Consider the following 15600-nt stretch of genomic DNA (forward strand, 5'->3'; position numbering starts at 1 on the left):
GCATGTTGCTCATATTATAAACAAACCAAAAACAAATAAATCTCATATACAGTCAACTGACTGTATATCCAGTCCACTTCAAAGGGACATGTAATGTTTATTTTTAACATCTAATGTGTCTAATTGACCTAGTGAATGTTTTTTTAAATATTTTTTGCACAAAATTACAACAGAACTCTCCAGACTAAATCAAGAAATAAAACAATGTGTTTGGCTCTAAGGAGAGCAGAGACAGAGAACACTCTGGGGAGAATGTTTCTATGGTGATTCCCCTGATTTCAGGTTTAGAAAACTTAAGAGTCTTCAGTAAACCAGCTTTTTCAAACAGACCCCTGGTCTTTAGTGTTTCATGTCTATTTTGAACAGAACAAAACACTTCTTACTTGTGAAATGGATACATGAACACATGGATGTATGTGTTTTTACATACAAAAATCAGCTTAGTTTTGCATTTACCTTCCTAAAATTTAATGCACCTAAATAAAATCCAATGCAAGCAGCAGCCTTCAGCAGTCCTCTTATTGCAAACAGTGTCAGATAGAGAGTTTTGAAGAAGCTCAATGCAGAGTTATATTATAAATCAATATCTAAAGCTTTGAATATCTTATGATGAATCAGAATTTAGTATAATAGCAAAGTGAGCAATACTTTGTCATCCACCTGAACTGACAGTCCTTGGGTGGGAATGGTGGAATAGGGGTTAGAGCATTGCACTTTGGTTCAGAGTTCAAGCCCCACTCCCACAGACTGCCACTCTGGCTCCCTGAGCAAGACCCTTAACCCCAGAGTGCTCCCCGAGCACCGCACAATGGCTGCCCACTGCTCCCTAAGGGGATGGGTTAAATGCAGAAAGTGAATTTCATTGCTTTGTGCTTGTGACAGTGTAATGACAATAAAGTTGAATATTATTCTATTCTATAACAAGAGAATTTGCCCAAACTGCAGGTTTATAGTCACCTTAAAGGAGTGCAACAGACCAACATACTTCTTAATTGTGAAATCTAGAGGATGTTGTCAGGATTTGCAGATAGGATGTCAGGCCCCACATAAATTGGGACTTGGAAGAATGCTAAGAAGAAACTCATGTCTGAAAAGCATCCCATAGGGAGCCATGCAGTATGGAGCAAGTTTGGTGAAAGCTGCTCTAAAAAAAACAGAACCAAATTCTTTGACTAACGTGTAACGCACTACATGTGATTAAAAACTAAAACTTGGGGACCCCTGGGCACAACAACAGCATGGTTTAAATACTAAAACAGAACCAAAACCAAAACCAACAAAAAAAAAAAAAAAAAAAAACTGAGATAAAATGTGTGACTTGATGTTCACAAATATTCTCATTCTGACTGAGTTTGCAAAATAAACAGCAAAAATTGTGATCTTTATGTTTCTAAAGTTGGTAGACCTTTAGCTGCAAATGTAGAGAAATTCTGTACAGTATTGACTTATGAAGGGTTTTATATATATGCATGCTAATTTTTCAGATTCTATTTTTATTTCCTTTCTTTTTACAGATGGCTTGTACTTAATATAGATTACTTTTTCAAGTCAAAGGACTCCAAAGCGCATTCATTCTCCTATTCACACACTCCCGGATGTTGTTAAGCTACACTCTAGCCACCGATGCCCTGCAGCAGACTGACAGAAGCGAGGCTGCTATTCTATCAGTGCCACCAGTCCTCTGACCACGAACAGCAAGGAGAACAATAGAGACGGACAGAGCAGGGTCTCTAAAAGTCAGCCCACCATTTACAGAACAAACCTCTACATCACTATCACCCCTGTCCAGTTCTGCATTACTTAGTGCTAATCTATTGCTGAAATGAGCAAATGATGTTTGTGGTTTTCACATCCTCAAAGCAATTTTTAGCTGTATGTTTATAGCTGAAACTTGTATCTATTCTGCAAAACATAGTCAACATGATTTGGTCAAATTTTTTAGGTGCAGAAATAACATGTGGGATTCAGCTAATTGGATGAAATCCTTATTAGCAGTTCTAGAGTTAGTTGAATAATTATGGTAGCATACCAGGAGGTTCAGATACTCCCTCATTGATGTTCAGCTTGGAGCCAAATGTACAGCTTCCCGGCAATAGATTTGAAAACCTAAAGGATTTGAAAAGCTATTAGAAAGGTCAACCACAGCAATTACAGTATAAGAAACAAGTCCAAATATTTTCTGAATGTCTTTTCATCCTCCAACCTTTTCTTGACTCCTTCTACAAATCCAGCGCTGCCGTTTTTCTGCACTGAAGCATTATTCTCGTAGTAACTTTGATATTCGATTGGAGCTGTGGCGGGAAGAAAAAGCCTTAAAATCAATTCAACAAGTACCAGCCCTGATGTAATATGTACTTAGCTGAAAGATAATATTGAAATGAACTCTCAGAAAGGAACATATTCAAATCAAAGCAGAAAGATTGTAGGCGTTGCACGCCTTACCTGGGGGGGTCGGGTTACACTTTTTCATCTCCACAAAGTTGTTGTTGTCCTTGATGATGTCACAGTTTTCAAGCGACTGTCTGACATTTTCGCAACACTGAAAAAACAGCTTGTCATGAAAGAGATGTAAATATTGTGTGTTCCTGACTGCCCAGGTCTTATAATAACTCACCTCGTCATCTTTGACACATTGCATTGAAAGCTGGTTACAGTGTACCCACAATGCATTCCTAATGACACTGATGCGATCTTCCTCTTGCTGCTGAAACATCTGGAGAACATTTGGAGTACAAAAATATGTTTATTATGCAGTTGAAACTCCCCAATCTTCTTTTTATTTGCATCCAAGTATAAACATTGTTATTTTGTCACCAGTGACTAACCTTATAGGGAAGTTTAAAGCTGCTAAAAGGCTTCAGATCTATTGATGTTATCACTTTCAGGAAGAGCTGGTGCACGGAACTATCTTTTCAGAATAATGACTCACTATTTAGTGTGTTATGGGGAAATGCTTCATATCCAATCTAAGAAAACACACCTAGCACTATATATCAGCTCTGTGTTTGTTCACACAGTTGAAAAGGCATATTCTAAGTAAACAGAAAAAAAAAACAATAGAGCGTCTCACAGCTTACCTCACAGGTCTCAATATGCGTCGCCTCCCACTCCTGACGAATCCGTTCAAGCTGTTCAATGTTTGACCTGTACTGCTTCTCTAAAGATAATTCACACCACATGGTGACACATTATATCTCAGTCATCCTTGGTTTATGTTATGCATATTAGAAAATTAATGGTTTTCAGAGAAAAGGGAAGTTAGGAAGACCAAATTTATTTTAATAAAAATTATACTTCTGATTAAAAAAACAGATCCTGACAAAGTATATGTTTCTATGCTTACTTAAATTAATAAACCTCTTTCTCCTTACCTGCTTCAACTGCAGCCTCTCGGCACTGCTTAGATTTGTTGTTCATCTAAAAGAAATGTCAGAGAGAAAAAAAAGACATTTAAATATTGTTCTTTATAAGGTTACTCAGCACAATTACCAAATGCCTAACTCAGTTCTTTATGCTTTGCTTCAAAGGAATTGGACTGTGAATTAATCTTGAAAAGTTTCCATTTTGTACTTTCTTTTCCTCTTTTTCTGTGTAATGCTAGTTCATTTTCATTTAGGGAACACATTTTTTATCAAATGACTACTATGAATCATTTTAAGACATTTTTTTTACTGTTATTGTGACATTACATGAGACTATCCATCCATTATCTGACACAAAGGAGAATTTAAACAAGTCAATTAACCTAACAGTCATGTTTTTGGGCTGTGGGAGGAAGTCGGAGTACACGGAGAGAACCCATGCATGCTCAGGAAACACATGCAAACTCCATGCAGAAAGACCCAGAACCTCTTGCTGCAAGGCAGGAGTGCTATCCACTGCGCCACTGAACAGCCACATGAGACTAATATCTAAAATAATATAATGATAATAATAATAATAAAAATACTATCTGTGATGTTGACTTATTTGCTTCCTTTAGCTAAAGCCAGAACTTATCGAGAGGCTATAAAGGATGAGATTCAGAAATCGTTTTGTACAAAAGTATCAGTCAGGATTAGTTGGTCAAAAGAAGTAAGTCAGGAACTGTTGGTAACAGATCCCTCCAAAACATCCACACTGAAACACATTGGTGGAATCCTTAAGCTGTCACTGCCAACTTCAAGCATGCAGAATAAAAAGAAAAAAGACTTGACCAGAAGAAGATGGTAGTTTTGGTAGTTGGAGTGACACAGCAAGTGTTTAGAAATAAATCTGACAGGAAGTCAGGGGTGTGACCTAAGCACTGCTGTCCTCAAAATCTGATCAATTTGAAGAACTTCTGCTAAGAACATTAGCCAAATATGGCCATGGGATAAAAAACTTGATCCTGAGATCAAATAAATGGCATTTGAAAAAATAATTTGTCTTTACTTGCTCATAAAACAGGAGTTTTGCATCTTTTTTGGTAGATTTATCCCTCCTGATATATAACATGTTTTTTTTGTTTTTTTTTGTCACACTGGACTGGATATACCGCATGTTACATTTAAGGTAAACAATTTTTTAGAATTATTAATAATGGTCTTACTTTACAACGCACTTGAATCAAATGCTGATGTAATTCTTCAGTGTAATTCTGGATATGCATCAGAAAGACTGTTCTTTTTTCAGGGTTCCCAAATAATTCAAGAAATAACTTTAGTGAAATTTGTAAACAAACTTTGGATTACTACTCAACTGAAATTTATCTAAAATGTTAACAGGGGTCAAGTTATAATCTCCAATTAATATATAAATTCAACCATTAAATTTATACTGAAAGTCTTTTAATGATTCTAGACTGGATAAGACTAACCCTTTTAATATACATGTAGTATGGGATTGACCATGACTCAATGCAAGTAGTTGTCTTTGACAGCTCAAAAATGTTTTTTGTCACAGGTTATATTCACAACAAGCAACTCAATTTAAATGTAAGAATGGAGTCAAAGGTTTACACAAATTGGGAAAGTCTTTTGGAGGTAACCTATTTCAAAGTTACCAATGTTTCATCACTTTGGTTAAGTTTAAAAAAACCCTGACACAATTTCTCAGGAACCAAAAAGCCTGTTATAGTTTAAAAGCAGACAGGAAATTATATTTTCAGTCAACTTCCAAAACAATTCTCAAAAGGTCAAGCTCTAAAAAAGGGAGCAAAGAAACAAGGCTCCACTCTAAAATTGTCATGTTGTACGTTTAAACAAGACAAAGATTAAATCATTTAACCATTACAAGAAATACGGTTTGAGATTTCAAAGTTAGGCTTAAACATAAAACTCAACAAGCACGGTGCTGGTACTATCATTGTCATGTCAAGTAAAGCCGAAGTAATAGAAAATTCTTAATAAATAAAACAGACAATGCTGTTTATGGACAAAACAAATACAAAACTGTTTTTTTTCAAGAAAGCTTCCCCACATTCTAAGCTAATGCTAGAACGCTATTGTTTTAAAATGATGTGAAAAGGTGACTAAAGCTCAGATTTCCACAGTAAAGTAGTAAACCTTTTGTACAATATAAGCTAACGTCATTTGTCAAGAGTGTCATTAGCTTGCTGGACATATACAGCCAAATGGTTCTGGTTCTGCTGGAGGTTTCTTCCTGTTAAAAGGGAGTTTTTCCTCTCCACTGTCGCAACAAACATGCTTAGTGTGAGGGATTGCCTTTGTGTCAATGAGTCGATGAAATCAACTGGTTTTCCTTAGACAGGAAACTTTTAATCAATTTGAATGTATGATCTGGTTGAAATGTAAAGTGCCTTGAGATGTCATGTGTTGTGAATTGGCGCTGTATAAATAAACTGAATTGAAACGGTGGGGATCTGTGGGTCAGCTCCCCCTTCCAGATGCACTTCCCTGTAGGATTTTTGATACAAGATCGGTCTTGTTTGTAATTGTATGACAGAAAGGCATTGAGTAATATTTTTCAGGCAGAACCACTATTTTAAATGTCACCATGTCTAATTTATAGGTGACTAAACAGAGAAAAAAAATGAAAAATATTTAACCTCTCCAAAAAAACACTGCAAACACCATGAAAGCACATCTGAAACTGGAGGCACCCTCAGACTTTACAGATCCACATCTTGACTATAACTCAAGCAAATTTGGACTGAGAAAGTTGAAGCATGTTTGTTCCACAAAGGTTTTAGTGGGCAGTGTGCTAGGCGGAAATGGGATTTTGGCACAGTGGTGCCAAAAGTGGCGAAATTGTGCCAAATTAATTTTTACATTGATAAAAGGGAATCTGGCCAGACAAATATGCTGATTTGCATTATTGGAGACCCTCTGCATAAGGCAAAGCCTTTACTCCTAAGATTTAGCCATTGTTTCACTGAAGTTTACCATTGAACACACAATAATATTACCAAACTGAATAGAAAATAAGAATAACGGAGCAAGCTTATGTAACGTATGCCGTTGCATCACCTGAAATGGTCGCACAATTACCTCCGACCCCTCCTTGGAAAGGTCTGAGCCTCTAGTTTCCAATGATGCTGGTCATTAGGGGTATGGTAAAAAATGACTACCTGCTGTTGCATTACTCCCTCATAGTCAGAGTCAAATATGTCAGATGGAACTTTAAAAACTCATTTTATTTGTTTACACAGCTATAAAACCAAAAGTGTTTGTGAAAAAATTATTTTGAAACATAGTTTAGAAATTTTAAACCCCCATTTTGAAAGGCATGTGGACGAAACACCACATGACTGTGCTTTGGCCACTTCTATAAATAGATCAACATGAGCCTTTGTCTGTTGGGCCCGCCTGTTATGGTTTTGGTTCTGTTCAAGTTTTATCTCTGAGTTTTCATTGGTCTTATTTCCATTTTGTCTCTCCTAAAAATGTCTTGTTTGCCCTCTTGTGTCAGTCTCCTTTTCCCTACAGTAGCTCCCTTCTTGCCTCTGTTCACACCTGCTCCCAATCTGCTAATTAGCCTGGTTTTATTAGCTTTGTTTCTCTCTCCCACATATCCTCCTCCTGTTCAGTCACTCTTTGCTGGTTTGTCGTCATTTTTTTGCCCCCTTCTTGTGAGTATTCCTGGTCCTCACTTTTTGTGGATTTATGTTTTGGATTTTTGCTTCTGTTGTTAATTTAATATTTAAGAAATCACTTTAGCTTTTTGTGTCTGCATTTGGGTCCTGTCAAACCTCCACCCCACCATGACACCGCCGACAACAGGCTTAAGGGGTTACAGCTTGGTCTTGGTTGATGTGGTCTTGACTACCACACTACTTCCCATGATAGCAGTTCTGAACCCTTAGCAGTAGGAATCAAGTAATGATATCAATGTTTTGATGGCTCAGTCAGATAAACACTACTACTCCCCAGTACTATTTCACTACACTATAGACACACTCCTTAATTCCTGTACTTAGTCATAAAGCTATTGGAGATGAATATGGGTGATAAAAACACAAGCTAAGGCTGACAGTAAGAGCAGGAATAAAACAAATGGAACCCATAGCTACCGATTTTTATTCTGTGTTTAATCGCTATAAAAAATATTATGCAAAATGACCAGAAGTTGTTTTGGGCTGCTGCTGAAATAAATTGCATTGACCAGCTCCAGTGGAGTACACTGGAATGCTAATGTATGGTTTTGACACTGAATAATAATATAAAAAAACAACTGAATTAAATATATATAATTTTCTACAGGATATGATTACTAATACTTGTCTGTTACTTGTTCTACTATTTTACCAAACAGGGAAGTGATTGTTAGTTTTTTCTCTAGTGAGGATAAACCGATATAGGATTGAATCTGACAGAATTAGAAATCAAAATCAAATCTAAAATATGTTTACCATCCTATGCACCATTAATAAACCCAATAAAATTGTTAGGAACAATTACTAATACGTTTTATGTAACTGTTGTGTCTTTGTTTGAAATGTCCCATGTATTTATTGTATTTACAAAGTTATTTTATCATGTTTTATATTTTATTTTATTTCATTTCTTCTCTAATTTTCTAATATATTATTAAGGTAAACATGTTTCAATAACTGTTTTTGCCATTTCTGCTACTATTTCAGACACATTTGATATAACCACATAGAACTGTCCTTTTTCTATTGGTTGTACCCTAATAAAAAAAAAACAAGAAAAAAAAAACGTATTTTTACTTTTACTCATAATGAAAAACTCAAAACTCAACCCTATGCCTCAAAAGATATTTGAATTCCTACTACGTAATCCTGTACGTACATACCCCCTCTTAAAACCATTGCTAAATCACTAATAGAAAATTAAAGTTTGTCAAATGAATGGACCGGCATTGAATCCTGACAGAACAGCAACTTAGCAAAGATTTTAAAATCCCAGACAAACAGTTTGATCCAACGTATTTAGTTAAATACGTGAATATACTAAAAATAGTAATATAGAGATAGTTTGATACACATTGATTAGAATTTATATTGTTTAGGTATGATAGAGAGGCCCAGAATTACAAGGTAAAAATGTGGCATACTGTAGATTACTAACAAAAGAACTATGCATTACTCAGGTCCAGTATCAGGTTGTTTTATTTATGAAAGATTCACACCTTCCCTCTTTTAACCCAACAGACCATTTTTCCTATTCCTAAGCTAACATTAATGATTGCTTTGGATAGAGAATGAGGCAGTCAAAGTCTGAAAGAAAACTTAGAAACACCTTTAGTGGGTCAAGGGGTATCCATGCATGACTAAAAGATGAGAAACTAAGCAGGTGCTGGTTTCTTATCACTTAAACATAATAGTACGTCCTTATTAAGTTCTCAGTTTCAAAGTTCACTTCAGAAGGAAGTAAAAGTGGGAGTTCTCTGTGTTTATTTAAAAATGAATGAAAAGATCAGATAAGAATAACTTTATTTCTCCCACAAGGGGACATTTCACTTTTATATTGTTTTTTAAAAGATGAATAGGGTAAATTTAGAGAACTTATGTAAATAGTAGGATAATGAAATTACAGTCTCATATTAAAGCTCTACAGAATGACCCTTAGGGAGGATTTTATTTAAAGAAGTATTCACGGTTGATACCTATTCAGTCCTAAGATGGACCAGTATGTTGTCTGCTGCTGTTTGTTTCTTTGTTTTTTTATTTTTTCAATAAATATGCACAGCACTGACATTTTTTGCATTTTCCTGAGCTGAAACTATGGCACAAAGTTTAGTAAAGTTTATTTGGCTTTTAAGTAAACTCAAAGGAAACAGGGCAAATGCTTTATCAGAACAAAGATTCTGTTTCTCAGGCTTGCAGCAGCCTAGTGTGAGGAACAGGAAATGCTGCACTGAACTGTTAATTTTAATAAGATCGTATATTGCATTATTTATAGAACAAGTGTTGCTCTGCTCTGTTTCATTCAGGGAATTATTTTTGCTATGCCTTTAAATAAGATTTTATTGTACATTCGCTCGCATATAATGCATGAAAAAAGTATTCCCAAATCATAAACCGCCTAATGATTCATTTCCAAAGCGCCAGTGATCTGAATAATTTGGATACATGTCAACATTTCAAAAGATAAGTCTATGTATAATTTATTGTTATACACATATATGTCTGAAATGTAGATCATATGATTCTTCTCTTTCAGTGTTTGTGGGCTGACAGAGGCTTTTAATATCCAACTGAAATATAGCTCAACCTTACGTAGGTAACCTATTTGAGCTTCCAGCATAAATAAACTTGGCTATAAATGGTTTCTCTTAAAGTACATCTCAGTGAATCAGCCTGGCACTAAAAAGTTTACTACAGTAGTAAAATTCACAACAAACCTCATTTAAATTCCACTCAAACAGAGCCATATAGTACTTTTCTATTTACTCTTCCTTAATTGGCACCAATAATTATAGTGTTATGAAAACTCACAATTCAGTTTAGTAAAATCTTACATAACAACAAACAAAAACATACTTAAAAGCATGCTGGCGTACTGAAAGGTGTTTCATATAATGTGCAGTATACACACTCGGTACTGGGTTTGTTCTCTCTTTTGCATAAATAGTGCTTCAGGGCACTGTGATATGGAGCCCATTAGGCCGCTGCTCTGCTGAGGTATTAAGCAAACTCACCTTACTCTAATTCTGCTATTTGCATCTAGGTTTGGTGTCTCTCAACAGTTTCTATGTGTGGATTGGATCTGGCATTTCACTGACCTATTAGGCAGCATGGGCAGGTAGAAAGTTCGCAGCTGGAAAAATAATATCAGCATCTACTAAAATCTACTAAAGCATCAGGAAGCAGAAAAGACTATAGAATGTTGTAGTAGATGGACTTCAGAAAAACCTGTGGACTAACACTAGCAGTGGCAGGAGTGGTGGTCTATTGGTTAGCGCATGGAGCTTACAATTCTGAGGTTCTGGGTTCGAGCCCCACTTCCACAGACTGCCACTCTGGGTCCCTCGGCAAAGACCCTTAACCCCACACTGCTCCCCGGGCACCGCACAGTGGCAGCCCACTGCTCCCCAAGGGGATGTGTTAAATACAGAGAGTCCATTATGTTGTAAAGTGAAGTGTAAAAAAGCTGAAAAAAAGGGCAACTACACACCCTAAATCATCAGTGACTGTGTAAACCTAAAACTGGATACAAAGCAAGTAGAATTTTGTTCCGCTGCATTCTTGTCTCAGGCCCCAACACCTTGATTTCCACATTTAACAGGGGTTTTCTAACACTTTAGACCAGGCATCCCCAAAGTCGGTCTCGAGGGCCGCCGTCCTGCAGGTTTTAGAGGTTTCCCTGCTCCAGCACAGCTGATTTACATTGATAGTTGATTAACAGGCTTTTGCTGAACTGCAATCATCAGAATCAGCTGTGCTAAAGCAGAGAAACCTCTAAAACCTGTAGGACAGCGGCCCTCGAGGACTGACCTTGGGGATGCCTGCTTTAGACGTTCCACATGTTAATGGACTTAGAACCATGCTGCTAAGCACTGGATACAGATAAAGGATATGCACATCTATTAAAGCCGGGCATACACTGTGCGATTTTTTGCCCTTTTCGGGCCGATCCTCCAGTCTTACGAGAATTTTTCGATCCGGCTGACTTTCAGCTTGATCGTGCTTCATGTAGTGTAAGGGGGCAATCACCCTCTCACAACCCCCTTCCGATCAGGATTTGTAATGTCGGAAAGAAATCAAACATGTTTGAAATTCAGTCAGGCGTTCTAACATGTTCGTGGAGAAATCGCTCAGTGCGCATGCACAAACAGTGATTCTTCTTCTCCTTCTTACTCTCAGACGTAAACATAGAACCATGGAGAAATGGAATTCTTTCTGTAAGATTGACAGACCGTAGTAGACACGTTTGCTCAACCATGACTTTGTCCAAATACATTGTCACCCTTTCTTTTTAGGGCTTCCAGCACACAAAATTGCACCAACTGCCAGGGCAGCACCCAGAGCGTGAAGCCACACGATGTAAAAACATACATCGTAAGCTGCAAACTTTTAAATCCTGTGGTTTCATAGTATAGTGTGAGCTGTAGCTGCGTGCAACGATAGAATAAATCGTGCAGTGTACACATGCCCGGCTTTGGGGAACCAACCTCTCTTGTTTTAGGAATCAGCTTTAATTTGTCTCATATAAAAGTCAAATTTTCTGAGGAACTGAATTTCACAATTTTATTGTCTTTAAGTCAAATCATCCGCATTTATTCACTTTTAAACCCAATGTGGAAACTCATCGAAAGGCAAAGATTAAAACTGGGTTTTTGTTTTCATATGCTGCTAGAATGCGGATTGTAGGTCCAACTATTCTGGGCAACAGTGTTGTCGGATGCAGGAGTTTGCCCCTGCTCTGGTTTTCAGTGTTGTTATGTCCTTGGGAAAGACACTCCACCCACATAGTCGGCTGATAGTGGTCAGAGGGCCCAGTGGCGCCAGTCTACGGCAGCCTCGCTTCTGTCAGTGAGCCCCAGGGCAGCTGTGGCTACAATGTAGTGTGCCACCGTGAGTGTGTGCGTGAATGGGTAAATAACTGTATGTAGTGCAAATCACTTTGCTCTAGTCTCCTGTCTTGAAAAAGCTACTATTTACCATTTCTATGTCTGTGTTGGACTATGGAGATTGTTTGTGCATGACTGGTTTTTCACAGGGTCTCAGGATATTGGACTCTGTCTGTACAACTTCTCTAAGGTTTATTGCAAGTTGCATGATGTCAACACATCATTGGGATTTATATTCATGGGTGGGATGGTTGGACTTAGCTAATATTAGGAATTCCCATTGGTTAATTTCTATTTACAAGGCTCTACGTTCCTGAGAAATGTTGACTCATATGTCTTTCACTCACACAACATGCTGCTTCTTTCTGTTTCTTTTGCTTGAAATGAATAGGGTGGGGGAAAAAAACCTTTGGTCACTCAGCTCCCTTCTTCTTCAATCAGAAAACTTTCAGATTAACTGAACTCATTCCACTAAGTGCTTTTACTTCCCCGCCAAACGTTCTGAAGGTTGATTCAATAACATGTATCTTTTTTTCATAAATGGGGAAGCTTTTCCAGGTCATCCAGGTCATAATCATTCCAAAAAAAGTAGAAAAACAATCTACTGGACTTTGTTTCCAAGTTTGAAGTGTGAAGCAATACGTCTTCAAACTTGGAAACATAGCCCAGTGGATTGTTTTTATACTTTTTGGGAATGTTTTTCATAAGTTGTTGTTTTTCCTTTTAACTATAATTTTGTCTTATAGTCGTTGCACCCTTTTGGCTTGGACTCCTCTGAAAACAAGTTGTTTTTTCTCTCAGTGGGACTGTACAGGTTGTATAGAAGTTAAATGAAAATGAAAATATGTGTATTTATTTTACTTTTTGAGTATTTTTCCTGGATTAAATTAGGTTTTTGATGATACTGTAATTTCTTCCAATGAACAATGTACTCTGAACTTCCACATCAATGCCTTTTGCAACATGTTTTTCTCCCATACCATCTACATTCGATCACTGCTGCATTTTATGAAATGAAAATGTTCATTTCACTGCTAAGCTGCTTATTTACTGTCTGAAAGATGTACAAAACAAAATTTTGTTTTATATAAACTCTGTGTATAGAGAATGACAATAAAGCTGTCTAAGTCTACATAAAAATATGTACTTGATAGACTTTCAGCAGCCCACCAGGATGATGTCAGTTTGAGTAGCAAGTTCTTTACCTTTTCGATCTGTTTGGGAGTGGCCGTGGGCGCGTTGCCCAGCCTCTCTGCGGTTTGCTCTGCCTCATCCGCCTCTTTGCAGCGCTGCTCATATGACTTTTTAGACTGTTAGGGCAGGAAACAGAGATAATTTGAAACCTCTGACAGCTACACTCTGTAGGTAGACAGTTAAGTGTGAAGCCTCAAAAGGAAAAATTGTTGATAGGGGGCTTGGTGGAGAAAAAAAATGTCATGCACACCCACAAGAAGAAATATTTAAGAAAGGACTTGTCACTTCCTTCCTGTCTGCCAAAAAAAACGTTTCAGCATTTTTATGTTGTAATTGCTTTTTAATTCCTCCTCCGCACCCAACAGGACTTATGAACAATCTAGTACTTAAATATCAAGAAATTCATCATTCTGAACAGATTACAATCTACAAAAAAGGCAGATTTTCTTGCCTATCAAAGCAGAAGCTACATGGACTAAAACTGTTAAAGAATTAGTGTGTCATTCTGGTTCCCCAAAATAATCTTACATCTTCTCTATTATCATAGAAATATTAATTGACCTTACATCTATTGTTTTCTTGTAGAGGGAGATTTTTGATTTCTGGACCTTCTCCATGATGGTCTCAAACTAGTCAGAAAGGAAATTCAACATCGTTAGTGAGAAGGAAAACTATTGAACTTCCCTGTTATATTATTAGCAGAGAAAATGGATTGATACCTTTTTTCTCTGCTCTTTCTGTCGCTCCCTGAACTCCTCCATTCTCTTCACCTCTTCCTTTAGAAGGCCAGACAATTGAATGTGCAAGTTTCCTACATTTTCAATTTCTGAAATGAAGTAAAGCACATTGATGAAAACACAGACTGCTCAATGAAAAGGAATGTTTTGAGAAACCAAAATATTGTATTCTTACGTGTTTTCATTTCCTCAAATGATGCTCTCAAAGTGCTGTTGGGATAAATCAACAAAATATACTTTTATGCAATACCAGAAAACCTGATATATTATGCAGAAGTGTTCAGAATGATCTGCATTCATTGTGAAAAGCACTCAGGTGAACCTACCTGATCTCAGCTGAACCCCCTGCCTTCCGAGCTATTGAGACCAGCTCCTTCCCATATTTCTCTTCGGCTGATGCTCTGCATGCATAACTCATCTATCAAAATCCCTGTTTACAAGTTCAGACATGAATTGCCTCAAATGAATCAACTCACCTCATTTTCAGGAGATCCTCCACATCCTTGCAAGTACGCCGACCATCATTAAGTCTCTGAATAATAGCGTCATAACCAGCATTGCTGACAAAGTCGTTGCCCTGGATACCAAAGAAAAATAATCCGGTGTCTCATTTCTACAGCTCCATTTTTAAAATGTGATCTGCCTAAATGGCTTTTGTTCTCACTCATGTATAAGTTTAAGTCATAACTTATTTCAAGCGAAAGGCAAATTATCTCTTCTAGGATCCTAAATGGAAACAGTGATGCGGGACACATGTGAAATTTTCATATGGACCTTAACGTGATGAGATTTTTACATTATGCAAATCGGAGTTAGGATACAAGTCTAAGGAAAATGGTAGAGCTCAGCTGATGGCCTGTTCTCAACATTTAGCCCTTTGAGCTTCAATTTGGTGAACAAGAGATTCAGTACATGTCAGGAGCCTAAAAGCACAGAGGACCAGAGGACAGAGCGGTACTGTAAAGAAAACCAGGTTTTGCTTTTTGTGAGATCTTGTTTTAAAGTAAAACAGAACAACACACAGAATCACAATAAATAAAATTTCAAAATGAGTTACAGCAAACTTGTGTGCCAGAGAAAATATTTGATCAACTTAAAAAGTCATTAGAACTTTGGCAACAATTTACAGCTTTTGCATTTCCATTTAAAACTTCACAAGAATACTTTTTTTGTTTTTCCCTGTGACACTTCCCTTCAGCTCCCTACAAAATGTAACTAAAATACAAGAGAAATCAATATCATTAGATTGAACTTACCCAAAATGCATCTTTGAATTGTAATGCCATGTCAGCAGTGCTGTAACTCTCAGTTAAAAATCCTGCAGAGGTGAAACAAGCTGTAGCGCGATGCAAGTCAAATGCATCATGTCACATTCAGGAAACACGCTTTCATGCAGCAACTCTTACTCTCTTGGTCGTGTCATTCAAATAAGGAAGAGCTGAAACAAGTCAGCAGCTGCTGTAGCAGAGCCCACATTTGGAGAGCCTGCAAGGGCAACTTCGCCTTGAATGCTTCAAACAAACGTTTATTCTACAGAGGGCTGTTCATGAACCCTAACAGAATGTTTTTTTTACTAATTTGTATTTTTTGCTTAATTGAAGAAATGTTTCCTGTTCTGATAGAGTATATACACAATGAGGCTGACACAACTTCAGGAATTTCCTATAAAGTTTGCAATCCAGTACAAACTATTGCAATTTGTTCCAGTGTT

At 37.1% G+C, this 15600-nt stretch overlaps 1 protein-coding gene across 1 annotated transcript in view; it reads right to left on the bottom strand.

Annotated features, from left to right (window-relative positions):
• The window catches only part of LOC107105107 (proline-serine-threonine phosphatase-interacting protein 1-like), an 18524-nt gene extending 3209 nt beyond the window's left edge, over positions 1 to 15315 (bottom strand). Inside the window, exons 1-13 of the mRNA XM_015405221.1 lie at positions 15146 to 15315; positions 14366 to 14466; positions 14216 to 14290; positions 14065 to 14099; positions 13872 to 13978; positions 13719 to 13781; positions 13164 to 13268; positions 3372 to 3417; positions 3078 to 3157; positions 2615 to 2713; positions 2443 to 2539; positions 2204 to 2291; positions 2030 to 2106 (exon numbers count right to left, since the gene is read on the bottom strand). Coding sequence (XP_015260707.1) covers positions 2030 to 2106; positions 2204 to 2291; positions 2443 to 2539; positions 2615 to 2713; positions 3078 to 3157; positions 3372 to 3417; positions 13164 to 13268; positions 13719 to 13781; positions 13872 to 13978; positions 14065 to 14099; positions 14216 to 14290; positions 14366 to 14466; positions 15146 to 15175 — 1003 coding nt within the window. The 5' untranslated portion in view covers positions 15176 to 15315. The remainder of the gene's footprint in view (positions 1 to 2029; positions 2107 to 2203; positions 2292 to 2442; positions 2540 to 2614; positions 2714 to 3077; positions 3158 to 3371; positions 3418 to 13163; positions 13269 to 13718; positions 13782 to 13871; positions 13979 to 14064; positions 14100 to 14215; positions 14291 to 14365; positions 14467 to 15145) is intronic.
• Between the last annotated feature and the right edge of the window lie 285 nt (positions 15316 to 15600).

Source organism: Cyprinodon variegatus, unplaced genomic scaffold, assembly GCF_000732505.1.
Source record: "Cyprinodon variegatus isolate N-32 unplaced genomic scaffold, C_variegatus-1.0 Scaffold2066, whole genome shotgun sequence".
NCBI lineage: Eukaryota > Metazoa > Chordata > Actinopteri > Cyprinodontiformes > Cyprinodontidae > Cyprinodon > Cyprinodon variegatus.